Source organism: Nylanderia fulva, unplaced genomic scaffold (assembly GCF_048542155.1).
Source record: "Nylanderia fulva isolate GAGA-0341 unplaced genomic scaffold, ASM4854215v1 Scaffold11, whole genome shotgun sequence".
Taxonomy (NCBI): Eukaryota; Metazoa; Arthropoda; class Insecta; order Hymenoptera; family Formicidae; genus Nylanderia; species Nylanderia fulva.
The window spans coordinates 1,161,352-1,178,895 of record NW_028189302.1 but is presented as its reverse complement, the minus strand read 5'-3'; the positions used below and the strand labels follow the sequence as shown (position 1 = coordinate 1,178,895).

The window sequence follows — 17,544 nt, the reverse complement described above, 5'->3', positions numbered from 1 at the left end:
ACGTTCGTATATATACACCAGCGACACGTAGCTTCTTAGTTATTGGTCCGCATATGGACACGTTCGATATTTCATATTCCAGCGAAATGAAAATATAAACGCAATCGCAGCCGGCGTGTTTCGGCGAAAAAAAAGGCTATTAATTTTTGCGCCATGTGAGTAAAATTTAATCACATCATCATACCGAGTAAATTACGTAACGAGCCGAAAAATTTAGATTAAAATTCTGATTTTTCTTTTTAATGACGAGTATTTGTTAGAGAAGATTTATTATTTACATACAGCACAAAATATTTTTAAAATCTTTGCGAAATATTTTTTAAAAGATAAAATAATTCTCGAAAATATTTTTAAAATTTTTCTATGTTCGCTTTTTCATGTGTAAAAAATATTTTCAAAAATATTTTTGAATATAGATTTAAACTAATGTTGTCAAAAATATGTCTCGAATATTTAAGAAAATATTATCTGAACGATAAAGAACATTTTTAAAAATATTTTGAAAAATCTTTTGAAATATGCTAAAAAATGTCACAAAAATTTTTTTATTCTATTTTTATTCTATTTTATTTATATTTAACATTCATAATATTTTGTGCTGTGGGTATCTATGCAAAACTGTTTGCTCAAAAATGATAAAATTAAGAGAAAATAGGAGTTGAATTTCGTATGACTCTGATATATTTTATAATTAATTTTTCGCATTCCTGAGGATACATCGGTGCGTTTCTCACGCTCCGAATGTTATTCAGAGACGTGAAATAATTCCAGGGGGTCGGTCGAATAAACGTCGAATTTACATATTTCGAAGGAAAGAGGGCGATCCGACGCGGAAGAGTGATAGTCCCGAGGGAGGAATACGATTTCTTCTTACTGTCCGGCAAAAAAGAATTCTTCTGTAGTCGACGAGCGTGTAATTTACGCGAATACAATTATATATTTCAAAAGCCACTTTCTAAGAGACCGCGTGTTCATCCCCTTTTATCATTCAAAAATTAATATTTTAATGGAATCTATTAATTAAAATCCATTAATTTCTTAATAAAATTTAATTATTTTATTGATATTTAACATATTTATTATTCCTGATTCAAATGTCATTTTAAGACAATATATTAAGCCAATATAGGATTATTTTCCTCATATAGAGATTTCAAAATAATTTTCAATTTTTTCCGTCTCGTTTAATAATTATAAATATAGTTTAAACAAATATAAAAAGTTCCGACTCTAATAAATCCTACCTGGAGAGATTAATTTTCAACATGAGAAATATCTACGTAACTAATCTCCCAATTAAAATTCCTTTGAAAGTTAAAGTTCATTTGAAACTGAGCGAAGAATAATCATCGACGAGCACGTTATTCCGCCTGTGCTTTTCATCCGGAGTGATTTATATTTTATCCATCGAGTATATTGCGTGTCGAACATTTAAGGGTTACCGAGTGTCGTTTTTTTTTTTTTTTTTTCGAGAAAAGACCTGTCGTTGTAACACATGTGTGTCTTTACGAGAGCGTGTTCACGAGCCTGTAATATTTTAGGGAGAGAGCCCTCCTTTAAAAACTAGCCGGTGCATATGTCGGCGCAGGCGACATAATGTTATCAAGCTGTCCAGAAAGAGTCCGCCGCCGATCGCCGCCGCCACGTAAGGACGAAGGTCCTCGGGGGACCGCGTCCTCTCGCTCTCGCCCACTTCGTCCTTATTGATATACCGAATAAACACACTTGGCAGGGCGGCTTTGCGAGGCAAATAGCTACGGCCGGAGACCCCATGTCCGGAAAAAATATCTTTCCTTCCTTAAAGTTGACACTATGCTCGATGCTGATAACAGCGACAAAAGTTAAGTTTCCCCTCGAATCGTCCCAGCACGGAGAGAATTTCTCTTAGAATTTATATGAAAATCGAATTAATAATCTAATGATTTGTCTTAATTTTTACTGTAATATATTAATTTTTTTACAACGCAAAATATTGTACGAAAATAATTAATGGAGAGAAAAAAATCAATTTAGTTTCTTCACGGAGAAAATTTTCTCTTAGAATTTACCCTGAAAATCAGAGAAAAATATTAATAGATAAAAAATATAAAAAATAGTATATTGTGTATCAAGTGCGAAAAGTTGATAATTGGTCACGAGTGCGGGGGATGATCGCCCCACACAAGTGAACAATTGTCAATTCGCACGTGATACACATACTATTTTGTATTACAAGTGCAGGCAAAGTGCGGCTTATTCACTCACCGCGTCGCTGCTAGATGGCGGCGTGGGAAATCGGCCGCTTTCCGCACAGAAAACATGCACACAAAGTGCCACTTTGCCTGCACGTGTAATACAAAAAAATATTAATATGTACATAGTAAAATTCATCGAACATATTTTATATTTTATTGTGGTAGATATTACTATTTTTATTGTAGTAAATATTAATCAGAGAAATCCTTATAAAATTCTTTCAATACCATATTGTCCATGATTACCAAGATTTTCAGGGTAAATACTAAGAGAAAATTCTCTCTGCGTGAGGAAACTAAATTGATTTTGTCTCTCGACTAGTTATTTTCGTATAATAAATTATGTTTTGCGTTGTAAGAACAAATTTATACATCAAAGTAAAAATTAAGATAAATCATTAGATTATTAGATTTTTATATATAAAATAGTAAATAAATATCGTTATATAAATTATTGATAAGCGACAAGGAATGTAATTTTAATGGAACCGTCTGTGGCTTAATTTTTGTCATAAAAATAATTAAATAAAGCGCAAAATATTATGATCGAACGAATCTTGTTCCAATCCAAAAAATATATTTTTTAAATATTTATTTTACGTATAAATATTACCTAAATATTTTACCGATCTCCGTCAACATTAATTATTATTTTGAGAATGATCAGCCTTATCACACAAATAATTGAAGATTACATCGCGTAATCCCGAATACATTTTTTGAAATGATACTTTAGACAGAAGTTAATGCCCTTTCGCGACTGTAAAACGCACTCAGCCAAAGATCGGCCCGTCGTCATTTACCTCCTAAAATCGCTTCTGGAATCTCATTCAGTCTCCGGTTTCACCCTCGTGGCTTTTAAGTTTCGACCCTTATCGACCGCGTCGCGGACTTAACACATTTCGTCGAGCAGTTATCCAGTAAATAAAGATGAGTAGTTTCCCCGTCTCTCTTTCTCTCTCTTTCTCGTTCATACGAGATCCTGAAGAACGCGCACTAGCGAAAGACGGTTTTAAATTCCGCGAGTCAAAGCGATGTTTGACATGGAAATGTTGAGCGATGCATTAAACATGCCCCGCCGAGTGCTTCCTGCTTTCTCCTGCACCCTTCGCGAGATCGCAACCCCCTGCTTGTCTCGAAAAGACGAAAAACGCTCCTCTCCGAAGTCCCAGGGCCCGATCGTATAAACGACGATGCCGGTGTTTCGGGCCCTGGATAGCGCGATTCCCCTCGAGACGTATTTATTTAGGCAAACGAAAGAAACTGCCGTTCCGGTTTTTTCGGCCTTCGCTTTCCGAAAGTTCTCATCGATAGCCATCGCGATCCAAGCACTGCATTTTTCATCTGCCTTTGAGAATGATATCACAAAAATTTAATTTAATATATATATATATATATATATTATGTTATATGATTAATAAAATACAAAGAAAAATTCATTTTATTTCATTTAACATAATATTAATATTAATCGATATAATTATTTAATATTAATATTAATTATATTAGAAATTTTTTTAAATTAATTTCCTGAAAAAATCAATATATATATATAATGTCCCTTATACGATTAGAATTATAAATATTAATTGAGAAAAATGTTATTTTAAATAATCGATGAAGAATGTTAATAATATGAGTCGATATGATCGCTCTAAGATATTTTGTACATAAATAATAATCCCTCTGATGACATCGAACGCAATTTCAGATTTTTCGCAATTTTATCTTGTCTTAACACGAAAGAATATAAATCGTAATCATTATATCATCGAGTTGCGAAAGACATCAGCGAGGCGAGCGTCACGAATCTTTGTGTCGTGATTGGCGAAGCTTGTTGTCGAGGGAATTAGATTCGAGATATGCACCTGCGAGAGAGGCAATTTCTCTGGAAGGCCTTCTCGTAAAAAGAATTCTTTCCCCATCCCTGAATGTCCAGGCAAATAGCATCAAGCTTATTGTATTATTTAAAGAGCCTCGCTTTTTAGGACTCGCTTTAAGCGCACTGACCCCTCGATTGTCCGAGCTACGTCGAAGACAGACACAAACTAGGTTTCTCACGGATGAACCGCGAGGGTGCGAATTCGTTACTTCTTCGATACGTGACGTAGGAATAAAAAACATCGAAACGCTGCACGCTTTTTTCCCCATCATTAAACGTTTCCCGCGTTAAATTCTCGCTTAACGCGCGTAATAATGTTTTTTTGCATCGAGAACAGAAAAATGTTTTCTCGCGAAATTCTAGCATGCATATACATGGAGATTTGTTTTTTTCACTCACCGGGTGAGATGCCAAGTTTCGGGTGCATGCTACTGGGGCTTCTGTGATCGGGGGTGGTAATAGGGGCAGCTACGGGTGGCGACAGGTGGGGATGTGTCAGTGTCCCGCCACCTGTCGTCGTCGTGGTAGTTGTTGTGGTACAGGGATTTAAGGGTGATGTCCTCTTGAAAGACTGCTCCGTCCGCCACGCAACCTCGTTGTCGCCAATCCAGACTTTACCTGCGCAAATTAATCAACAGAAATTAGATATACACACAGATACAACATAGTCTGTCACATAAAACAATCACATTATGAATCGTGATTATAATGCGCGACATTGTTTTCCTATAAAAATATACTTAAAAAAATATATACATTTTTTAAAAATTTATCTCGAGTCTTTCTCTTTTAGCAGTATTTATTCCATTTATTATGCGCTTTTTATTATATGTATAATATTTATATTATATAATATATATTATATTATACAATATATAATACACTATATTATACAATATATAATATATTATATTATATAATATATAATATATTATATTATAATTTTGATACATTATATTGTATAATATATAATATATAATATATTATATTGCATAATATATAATATATTAATTATATAATATATAAAATATTAATTATATAATATATAATATATAATATAAATATATAATGTATAATAATATATATATATTATATATAATAAAAAGCGCATAATAAATGGAATAAATAGTGCTAAAGAGACTCTCGAAATAAATATTGTGCGTATATTAATACAACGCACACATAGACACGACTATGCGTGTGCAGAAAATGGCTTCTCTCCCCCGAAACGAACCCGCCGTAATTAGCGACCCTCCAAATCCCCTATCTTCGCCAGCTTTCCCGGTTTTCTCCCGTTTCCCTTAATTTCTGGGAACAATGCCCGGCTCTGGATGTTGTTCCAGGCTGCAGTGTCTAATTACACGGGGGCATACCGAGCTCTTCCTCTTCTTCCCAAATTTGTTAAGGGTGATATGTACAGGGTGCACCGAAATTTGTAGATGCGACATTTATTAAAGCAATCGAAAGGAAGGCAAACTTGAATTCATCGTATATTACGATTAATTAATTAACATTATGAACATATATAATAGTTTTCTCTTAAATAAAAATATTTTATTAATTAATATATTATATATAATAATATTATAAACATATTAATATATACAAAATTTATTTAATATATAATATGAGATTGAACTATGCGGATTTGGTTGATATATGTTGACACCACGTATGCGCAAATAAATGATGTTCTGTCTCGCGTGCGAAATCCCGGATGTCCGTGTCGTGTCTTTTCGAGCACCCCGTAGGTGCTGCTCGGGATCTCGGATTTATGGAACACGCGAATATCGTATCTCGCCCCCGCATGCGTGAGACGTGACTCAGACTCGGTATTATTTGCTTGACGAATGATTTAGCCCGGGATACTTAGCTAACTTTTCCCCCATCTATCCCTGATGCAATAGTCTCTCTCTCTCTATCTCTCGGTTCTTCTATCTGCCTGCTAACGACGACCAGTGAAGTGCGCGTTGTTCCAGAGCGACAGAAATACAGTAACCAGAAGACGGGAAGAGAATAGAGAGGGATGAGCGAGTGAAGGGTTCAGCGGCATTTGCGGGAAAAAGGATGGCGCGAGGGTGGTAACCGGAGTCTGTGGTTACGCGAGAGGAAGAGAGAACGTTTTTTTCCCCATCGAGAGAAAGAAGGGAGGAGGCAGAATGCGGTGGGGCTGAAGAAAGTGTAGCCGGTGCTAACTAAGGGCGTCGGCTAATCAATATCATCAGAGAATGGCCGCTGACCTCCATCTACCCCGCTAGATCGACCATTGTCCGGTATTCCGAACAAGCTCCGAGAGCATATACGAAGCCATTTCGATTTTCCTTCCTCTGTCGGGAGCTTCAAAAAATTTGATTCCAAAATAAAAATGCATTCCGAATATGCGACGATATGTTATAATAAAAATTAAGTTGAAAATTATTATTATTGTTGTTGTTACTAAAATATATACATATAAAAATAAGATATAGGTACTGCAAACTATTATTAATAAAATGAAGAATTATTGCTTCTGGTTCTCTGTGATTAATAATTGTAAAATTCGATAATATGAAAAAAAATGTAGAGTTCTAATTAAATGCCTACCGATACTTTGAAACCTTCAGAAGGATATTGAAGAATCATTTCCACACATGTCCCTTCCACAAGAATGGTTTGGTAGCCCGAGGCTACGATCTAAAAACGTGAACAACATAGTACAAAGCCCTCGTTTTAATCTCTGGTGTTTGCATGGTCGCCTAATTTCGTTCAACCCCATGAAGATAAAAATGAAAGAAGCGATGAAGCTCATACAAACTTGCAGAAAATTCAATTAAATTACAAGGCTGCGAAAAAATTATATCGAGGAAAGAGTTCACGTGCAAAGAATGACTGGATATTTAATTAAAAATTAGACTCGTGTAAAATAAAAATAACTATTCCATAATGGACCAACTTAATGTTAAGTTGGCCTATTATGGAACAGTTATTTTAACGACTGAATAAATATAAAATCAATGAATTTTCAATCGCTCATTTCTTCACAAAGATTCATTGATTCTATTCAACTCGGACTAATTAAAAATTCATTGATTTTATATTTATCCATTGCAGTAATTAAAATAACTGTTCCATAATGGGCCAACTTAACGTTAAGTTGGCCTATTATGGAACTGTTATTTTAATTACTGGATAAATATAAAATCAATGAATTTTCAATCCATTGTTTCTCGACGAAATACACTTCGGAGATAAAAGAGTCTCTTGTCTATAGACTCCATCGGCCTCATCTACGCGTCCCTAAGTCCCCAGCATCGTTCCTTGCTTTTCCACCCAATAAGGGTCGCGCAGCCACACATCCGAGCAGAAACCAGTCTGCATAAACAGAGCCATCCATTCCGCGGACTTCGTCCCTTTCACCCCCCTTATACACCCTATAAGCCTCGTGGAGAATCATTTCCCTTCATTCCACTTCGCATTCCCTCCTGGTCCTCGGTCCGAATCCGGCGCGAAACTCCATTCACGGGTTTATCACTGTCCAGATAACAACGATTTACCTACACGCAAACTTCTGCGGGTTGGGAAGGGCGGCAGGGTGCGTCTGGAGATGGGGCTGATAGAGAGGAGAGACGGAGGGTGGCCAGGGATCTCCATCGCTGAAGAAGGCGAGCGAGACGGGCAGCCACCTTGCATTCGGGAGTATTTCACTTTAACGGCCCTCCGGGGGATTGGCTGACCCCGACCGGAGACCCTTCACCGTTTCGGCATAATGGACCTCTACATTACTTATTCGTCCTGGCCAATGTCCTGCTAGCAGAGATCGGGCTAGCTGAGAAGCCGCTCGTTTTCCACGTCCTGCCATTCACGCGCGCGATTAATCGCACACGTCGCGGAAACAAGGATGAAATCGAAATAGAGGCCCCCATAGAATAGTTATTCGCATCGACCGAAAAATTTGATGCTTAGATATGGATTCGTTATGTTTTGAATTTTACGCATATTTTATACATATACATATAATAAATAATATGGAGAGAAAATTTTCTCTTGGAATTCATCCCAAAAATAATGATGATAACATGGTATTTTGCGAAGAATTTTAGTGATTAATATCTACCACAATAAAATAGATTTAATTAATTTTACTAGAACATCAAATTTCAATAATTTTAAAATATGTTAAAAATTCACATGAGTCTTTAAGTGTTTTAAATAGAATATTGATAATTTTCAACTTATTACCAAACATGATAAAATTTTTAGTAATTTTTTTTATATATTTTATAACAATAAAAAATTGATAAACATAATAAAAAATTCTCTTCGTGTACACGGAGAAAATTTTTATAACACGAATTATATGAAAACTACATTCCTCTTTTTACAATATTTACTTCAAAGCTGGAGTATAATCATATTAGAATATTTATTCCTATAAAAATTATACATTTGCTTTAGCAAAATATAATAAATAGTTATAATACTTCTTTGAAAAATATAATACAATACATATTAATGCAACATAATATAATATAATACTACATAATATAAATAAAATATAATATTATATCGTAAGTGTGATTTCTCTTACATGCTGATATGTTCCACGATTACAAAAATTACATTATAATTTTTATTACAATATTCTTTCCGCGTATATAAACATAACTTATACATCGGAAGAATATCCCAAATTTGATTGAAAAATGTCCGAGATGGTTCTCTCTAGTCATTCCTACCTCTCATTTAACTAACAATAAGACACCTTGTCAATTCCAACTTGCGGATAGCGCGGAAGAACAACATGTTGTAAGCGACCTGCACTCCTCGTGACACTCGAAAGAATTGAAAATTCCTGCTCGTCTGAGGGTTGAGGAGGTCGAGAATAGGAGAGAGAGAGGGTGATGTGGCTAGAGAGGAGAGAGGGGAAGAAAAGAGAAGGGACGAGGAAGCGAATGCGGAGATAAAGCGTTCGATATAAGATTAATGCTAGAGGCCAGCGTACGTCGTTCAGCCATATACGCCGGCAATAGTGATTCCTCTTTGAAGGTAGAACCGTGGGCAGTGGCCAAATTGAATCCTGCTTAGGATAGAAGAAGCGTCGAGAGAAAGAGAGAGAGAGAGAGAGAGGGAGAAGGGAAGCCGGAGCCCCCGAAGCCCTTTCCCCAATAAATAAATCGCCGGCCGTCTGTGGGTCTCCGATTTTCAGCTCGAACGTACGGATTAAAACCGACCGGCCGATTTGTAGCGACGAACGCCGGAAGTAATTGCGCGATTATCTCCCAGCAAACACAGTATATAAATGTTATATACTTAAACATGTTACATGTAACGTATATGTTAGTTGTAATTTCCCATTCATAGATGTAACATTTTTAATATTACATATATTACATTGTAGTTATATTGTCATTATATCCCAAGATAGCACTGACTTATCAATACGTCAATGTGCTATTTGGTATGTAATTACAATATAACTACAATGTAATATATGTTATATTAAAATGTTACATCTATGAGTGGGAAATTACAATTAACATGGATGTTACATGTAACGTATATGTTAGTTGTAATTTCCCACTCATAGGTGTAACATTTTTAATATTACATATATTACATTGTAGTTATATTGTCATTATATCCCAAGATAGCACTGATTTATCAATACATTAATGTGCTATTTGGTATATAATTACAATATAACTACAATGTAATATATGTTCTATTAAAATGTTACATCTATGAGTGGGAAATTACAATTAACATGGATGTTACATGTAACGTATATGTTAGTTGTAATTCCTCACTCATAGATGTAACATTTTTAATATTACATATATTACATTGTAGTTATATTATATCTCAAGATAGCACTGACTTATCAATACATCAATGTGCTATTTGGTATATAATTACAGTGTAACTACAATGTAATATATGTTATATTAAAATGTTACATCTATGAGTGGGAAATTACAATTAACATGGATGTTACATGTAACGTATATGTTAGTTGTAATTTCCCACTCATAGATGTAACATTTTTAATATTACATATATTACATTGTAGTTATATTGTCATTATATCCCAGATAGCACTGATTTATCAATACATCAATGTGCTATTTGGTATGTAATTACAATATAACTACAATGTAATATATGTTATATAAAATGTTACATCTATGAGTGGGAAATTACAACGAACATGGATGTTACATGAACTTATTTCTTATAACTCTGACACAAAATTGTTTTTCAAAAGTTTTCAAATTACATGAAAAATACATTCCTTTTTTGTAACATTTATTGTAAATTTTAAGTATTAGAATATTTGTAAGATATAAGGTATAAAACATACGTAAGAATATTGAGATGAAATATTATGATTTTCTTATGTGTGTTAATATGTTCCACGATTGCAAGAATTGTATTCTAGTTTTAATATAATATTTGTTTTATGTAAAGAGCAATAACTAGAATACTGAATAATTCTTGATCTATAAAAAAATGTCACGTATCAGGTAAATATAATCATTAATCATTGTTTCTTTGGATATCAAATCGGAAACACACGTGCATCATGTACACAAACATGATGATATCTTTTCCTGTTTTCAATTTAAAACGTAGTTCTTTCGTAATGCTTATAATATTAATACCAATCAATCAAGCTAAGTCGTTAAACGAGACCTAATAAAATGATAAATGTACATGTACACACCTACACACACATATATTAATTTTTTTAAACATTTTTTTATATTTAATATCAATGATAAAGTAAATATTTTTCTAAGAAACCATTTATCTACATGTACTATATATATATTTCATTCGTATATACTAATATATATTTACTGATACAAAAATATTTTTTATCTATAATTTCATCTACCTGATTTTTCTATTTATTTTCTATGATTTTTATTTTACTAATTTTTCTATTTTCTATTTAAGAAAATATAAAGATATGACAGATATTTTACCAATGCATCATGCATATGACGTTAACAATAACGATATAATAGTACGGGAAAATGTATGCTGTTTGTTCTAATTATATAAAGTGCTCTTATCGAACTCTTGATATTATCGTATTATTTCCTTCAACATACGTAAATATGCTTTCGTAAGAAAAGGACCATTCTTAGAAATATATATCGCAATACATTATATCAATACATTCATATGAAATTGTTCATCTTGATCTAACACGTACTTATAATAAAATTATGTCTGGAAACAAAGTCCAATGTTAGCCAATCGCTAGTTAGTATTACACGTATGAGACTATGATTTCTGTGTAAACTGTGTTGCCGACAATAATTATCGAGGCAATATACGATGATATCGATATATCTCTGTAATAATCCGCACAATTCGCTCAATTACACCTCTCTTTATTTCTCCTACCGCTTTTATTCCCGTCGGAAATTATTCTATCAACTCCTTGCTCGCACTTTCGCGATGGAAACCCAATGCCTGCGAGGGAAAAAGACAAAGGATCAGCATTCGAGTTTCCCTGTTTCTTGCCAGTTGCCCTTGTCGGAACGATCGATAGAACCAACCCCCTACCCCCCGCACATTCCGAGTACCTTAACACCCTCGTAAGCTCAGACTGTCCCGAAATTCGTACCTATATTTAATGTGCAGTAAGATTTACTTAATTTAACATTTCAATTTTTTTTAACAACTAAGTATAATTTAGTATACATCATCTTCTCTTCTTGATTAAAATCGGTAATTATCGGTAATTAAGGGTAACTATTAAATATTATATATAAATAATATAAAGTAACCGTTCGAGTAAATTTACGTAAAATTAGATAGGATTTTTAGGTATTTAGATGTTCTATTCCTCTTAGTTATACCGATCGCCATTACGTTGTACGAGATGCTCGGTCTCTCGCCTCGTCCAATAAAAAAACGTGAATAATAAAGAGGCTCATCCGCCGAGGCGGAAGGGGCTGAAGAAACGCGGCAAGGGTTGTGAGCGCAAGCGCGAAACCGCCCCGCGAACGAGGGATGTCGGATACCACCCTACGGCATAACTCCTTTCCACCGACACCCAGCCAATCTGCATGTAACTCGCGGGACGAGCCGCCATTTTGAGCGAAATTTACAATCCGAGGGGTGGAACCGCGCGCAACCCTTTCGCTATATCGTGACTAGAGACGAGGATATCGAGCGAGGAAGCGAGAGGGTACGAAAGAAGATATGTGTTATATTATCAGTGTGTTGCAAAACATAGAGCCTACACTGTAATATATTACACAAAAATATGTAAAATTATATAAATAATAAGTGTAAAATTACACGATAAATAATAGAAATGTTTAACTTTTCATTATTTATCAAGTAATTTTACATTTATTATTTATGTAATTTTACATATTTTTTTACAGTGTACATTGACCAAGAGATATCGAACAAGGAAGCGAGAGGGCATGAAAGATATGTGTTATCAGTATGTTGCAAAGCATAGAGCTTATCACTGAAAAAAAAATATGTAATATATTACACACAAAAATATGTAAAATTACATAAATAATAAGTGTAAAATTACACAATAAATAATAGAAATGTTTACCTTTTCATTATTTATCAGGTAATTTGTTATTTATTTGTTATTTTACATATTTATTATGTAATTTTACATAGGTATTTTTTACAGTGTACATTGTGGCCAGACTTTAAACTGTACTGTTACGTAGAAAAGCAAGGGGTCCCACGAGTTTTCCGTTGTTCAATTTTTCCCGCAGAAAAATATGGCGCAGAGCTCTCTCTTTCTCTTTTTGTGAGCACAGCTGAACGTCGTAACTCGTGGATCAAAAACGATACTGCGTATCGGATATCTTCTTTTTTTTCGCAGCACCAAGCCGATCGAAGAAGTTTAATAAAGTTTTTAGAAAAATTAAGTTTTTTTAGAAACGTACAACTCAAATTAAAAGGAGTCTCTTTCTTTGTATATTTTTTAATTATATAAAATAATTTTTTTTTTTATATTTATATAAATTAAAACATTTCTTATGTATATATTTATAGATTTATATACATATATATCTCAAATAATTTTTTGAGTATTCCTAAAAATTTTTCTTAGTTTTTGGATTTCAAAAAAATAATTGCGTTAAAAGAAAAAAGAATATACATACACTCCTCAAAATGTTTAAGGGATAAAAAAAATTGTGCAAAAAATAGGCAAATTTTAAATAGCTATAACTTTGTTTCGAAAGATGATAATTTAAATTTTAAAAAAGGGTTTTAAAAGTTAAATTATCATTTCTCGAAACAAAGTTACAGCTATTTAAAATTTGCTTATTTTGTGGACAATTTTTTATCCCTTAATTATTTTGAGAAGTGCATTTTTCTCTCTCTTTCTCTAACTATTTCTTTCTCAATACAATCTTTTTCCAATCCAAAAAAATTTTAAATCTATATAAGTACTTGAAAAATTATTTTACCTCTAAAGACATCGAGAGAGATATCATTATCAATATATGCTTAGCAAATAATCGTCTAGTAAAGACGCTAATCTAAAGACTAATTGAACAAATAATTAGATTGTTCAATATATCCTCACTATTACAAGACACATAGGTTATCCAGAGTTATCCAGCAGACTCAATGAAAAAATTCCCTGACTTTTTCAGATTTTCCAGAAATTAATTTTTTCTCTGACTTTTTAGTACTATTTTTTTCAAATATATAATTTGCATATATCTATATGATAAATCAATTAAATGTTAAAACATGCAATCCTTGAGATATTTTTGTCAACAATGAAAAGGTTCGGAAGTTAAAAAAACAAAAATTTAAATCAATTATACAATCTGCATTATGTACAATAATCGAAACAAACATGTCACTATAAACTTTATTTAAATAATCACTTTTTTTATTTATATTATATCAAATTTTTTAGTTTTGTATCAAACACATTGAAATAAACATTGAAAATAACACGACGATGAAAATATAAATTAACAAACACGCTGTAGATGAGTCGATTTTTAACACAGAAAATTAGCGTGCTGGGAGTCAAGGAAAAGTTTATATTCATTTAATAAAAAATTTCAAATTATTGAGACAAATGTAGAATATATGTAAAATTACATAAATAATAAATAATAAATGTAAAATTACATTAAAAATATGTAAAATTACATGAATAATAAATAATAAATGTAAAATGTAAATGTAAAATTAAAACAAATGTAGAATATATGTAAAATTACATTAAAAATATGTAAAATTACATAAATAATAAATAATAAATGTAAAATTACTTACATGATAAATAATAAAAAGGTAAACATTTCTATCATTTATCGTGTAATTTTACACTTATTAATGATGTAATTTTACATATGTTTGTGTAATATATTACATATTTTTTTTACAGTGCAAATAAATAGTAAAATTTCTTAAAAGGAAAAATGTATTTAATGATCCTCGACTCGTTCGAGAAGTAGATTCGGCGCAACCAAGGGGTGACAAAAACCTTCAAGTTCCCGAAACATAGGTGGAGCTTTAACGAGCGATAGGGACGGCGGTCGGGGTAGGTAGCGATTTTAAAATCACAATGGCAGACACACACACGTCGTCCGCGTTTATCCATCCCCTGTCAGCAGCCACCGGCTGGCGTCTCGCTGCCGTTTTGTTGCATCTGCGTTTCGCCTCGCGCCTAAACGCTTCGATCTCCGCCTGCTTCTGCCTGCGCGGGAGAGACACGAGCCCTAAAGGTTCTCTCTCTCTCTCTCTCTCGTGCGCGTGCGTGAGAGCCCACACACGGACGTGCGTGGCACGCGTTTTCCGAAGGAACACAACCCCTGCACCTTTCGTGAGGAAGGGGACCCTCTGTGATCGGCCACCCCTTCCTCAAACATTCTAAACTTTTTTTCAACCCCCTCCCTCTGCATTTCAACGATGCCGAGTTCGCGTCCGAAAGGACTACGAATGTTAGTCTACCGTTACGAGATTTTTTGTTCTCTCTCTTTCTCACTTTTTTTTTTTTTTTTTTTGACAGATTACATCGAATTGGCACGAAGCTACCCCTAGTTGCGGGTAATTTCTGAGTATCGAATGAGCGATTTGTGTTGGAGATTGGTTCTCTCTTTGGCTTTCGATTGTTTGACAGCTCTACGTAATGTTTGTGTAGGTAATGTTTGAAAATTATAACTTTGTGCCAAATATATAAATAAAAATAAGGAAAAGCTCCATAATATATTTATAAATCTAAAATTCATCTCCGTACTTTAGAATACTTATAAAAATTTAATATTCCGAATGTCCGGACATCCTGTATATTACATATATATATATATATATATGTATATATATTGAGATCTCACACATTTCAAGAATAATATTGCAGAAGTGCGAGAAGAGATACTCGATACTTATTTTATGTATATATATATATGTCTTTCGACATTTATTTATCTTTTCACGTATGCGAAACAACAGGAAACTATACAGTCGCGTTTCTGGAAAGTCGGGAATATTTAACACTCATTAGTCTAATTGGTATAACTACATATGTATCCGGCAGTGCAGACCAAAACAACTATTAACGAGTAATGAGAATTGCGATCATTACCGGTGAATGATTAACTATAATAATTCAATGAATATTCGAAATTTCAATCTTGATAATTTGTAATAATGGAACTTCCTGTTGAGAAATTGGAACTTATTAACGGACGAGAGATGACAGAAATATAATACATCATACGAGGCTAATGCTTTGCTAGTTGATCCAGTCGTAGATTTCGACGTAATAAATACTTTCACCCTTGGAATTCCTAGCGAATTGATTCAATTAAATCGACGTAATATATAAAGCAACATATACATTGATTTTTTTTTTCAAATAATGTGATATTATTCATACAATTTTAAATTTTATTTAATTACATATTTTTTTTTATTTAATTTTATATTGATTTATATTTAATAAACTTGGTAAAATTGATTTCGACGTAACTAGCAATTTTATTCAATACTTTTTATTGTGTAATATTGTGTTATAAAATTCTCACTTGATAAGGACCACAACCAAATCGAAACGTCGTGAAAGTATTGAATAAAATTGCTAGTTACGTCAAAATCAATTTTGCCGTTTATTTTCACCATTAGCGTCCAATATTAATTTTGATTGATTTTATATTTAATGTTTTTTTATATTTAATATTTTTTAATATTTTTTATATTTAATTTTACATTAATTTATATTCAATATTTTTTTATATTTAATTTTATACTAATTTATATTTAATATTTTTTTATATTTAATATAAAATGCTCTATTGTTCTCTATAGACTCATTTTATCGAGACAAAGTTGCATATCCTCGAATCTCTGGAATACACGATACCTCGCCGTTAAAACTAAGTTGCATATAATGTTAATCAAAAAGGGTGGTGCTGTTGTTTTCCCGCTTTTCTCCTCTTTGTGAACGAACCGTAGTAGTATACTTTCTTGGAAAATCATACTATATCGTTCTAATTGGCAGCGTGGTCGCTCGCCTGCGTACGATTGCATCGCGAAACGACCGTTTAATGAGAGTCCCGGTGATTAACTATGGTAATGTTAACTATGGATATTCTGGTTTGGTCGAGACGCGCGCGTCTTCCCTCCTCCTTTCATCAGAAAGAGGTTTCTCTGAATTTTTTACATATTACATCGAAGTGCGTGCATTATATGCGTGCACTCGAAAGATGAAATCGTGTCTGCATATATTCACGATTCGCATTTATTCACGCATCCACCGTGAATAACGCAGAGAGTGCACGTACACTGTAAAAAATATGTAAAATTATATTAAAAATATTTAAGATTACAGAAATATATAAGTGTAAAATTGCACGTGTAATTTTACATTTATATATTATTAATACATTATGTAATATATTACATATTTTTTTACCGTGTAAAAATATGTAAAATTACATTAAAAATATTTAAAATTACAGAAATATATAAGTGTAAAATTGCAATAGTGTAATTTTACATTTATATATTATTAATACATTATGTAATATATTACATATTTTTTTACCGTGTAAAAATATGTAAAATTACATTAAAAATATTTAAAATTACATACAAAATATATGTGTAAAATTGCAACCGTGTAATTTTACACTTATATATTATTAATATATTATGTAATATATTACATATTTTTTTACAGTGTAGGTATCGTCGAATAAAGATTCTAATAAATTAGAATAATATTAATAAGTATTAATAAAAATTATTAATAAAGGGATTCTAATAAATTTATTTCGGCTATCTCTCTATTCAATCATCATGCATTATAATTATCTCTTAATAATAATTATTATTAATAACTCTCTTATTAATAATTAGTAATATTATTATTAATCGTGGGGATTTTAATAAATTCTAAAAAATTCCTCCGGCTAATCTCCGTTCAAC

General features: G+C 32.6%; 1 protein-coding gene across 7 annotated transcripts in view; it reads right to left on the bottom strand.

Moving 5' to 3' along the window:
• Positions 1-17,544, bottom strand: part of LOC114945581 (uncharacterized) — a 210,697-nt gene that overhangs the window by 82,207 nt on the left and 110,946 nt on the right. For all 7 annotated transcript variants that reach the window (XM_085486163.1, XM_029321848.2, XM_085486167.1 and 4 more), the window contains one exon: positions 4,516-4,734. In XM_085486163.1, coding sequence (XP_085342289.1) covers positions 4,516-4,734 — 219 coding nt within the window. The remainder of the gene's footprint in view (positions 1-4,515; positions 4,735-17,544) is intronic.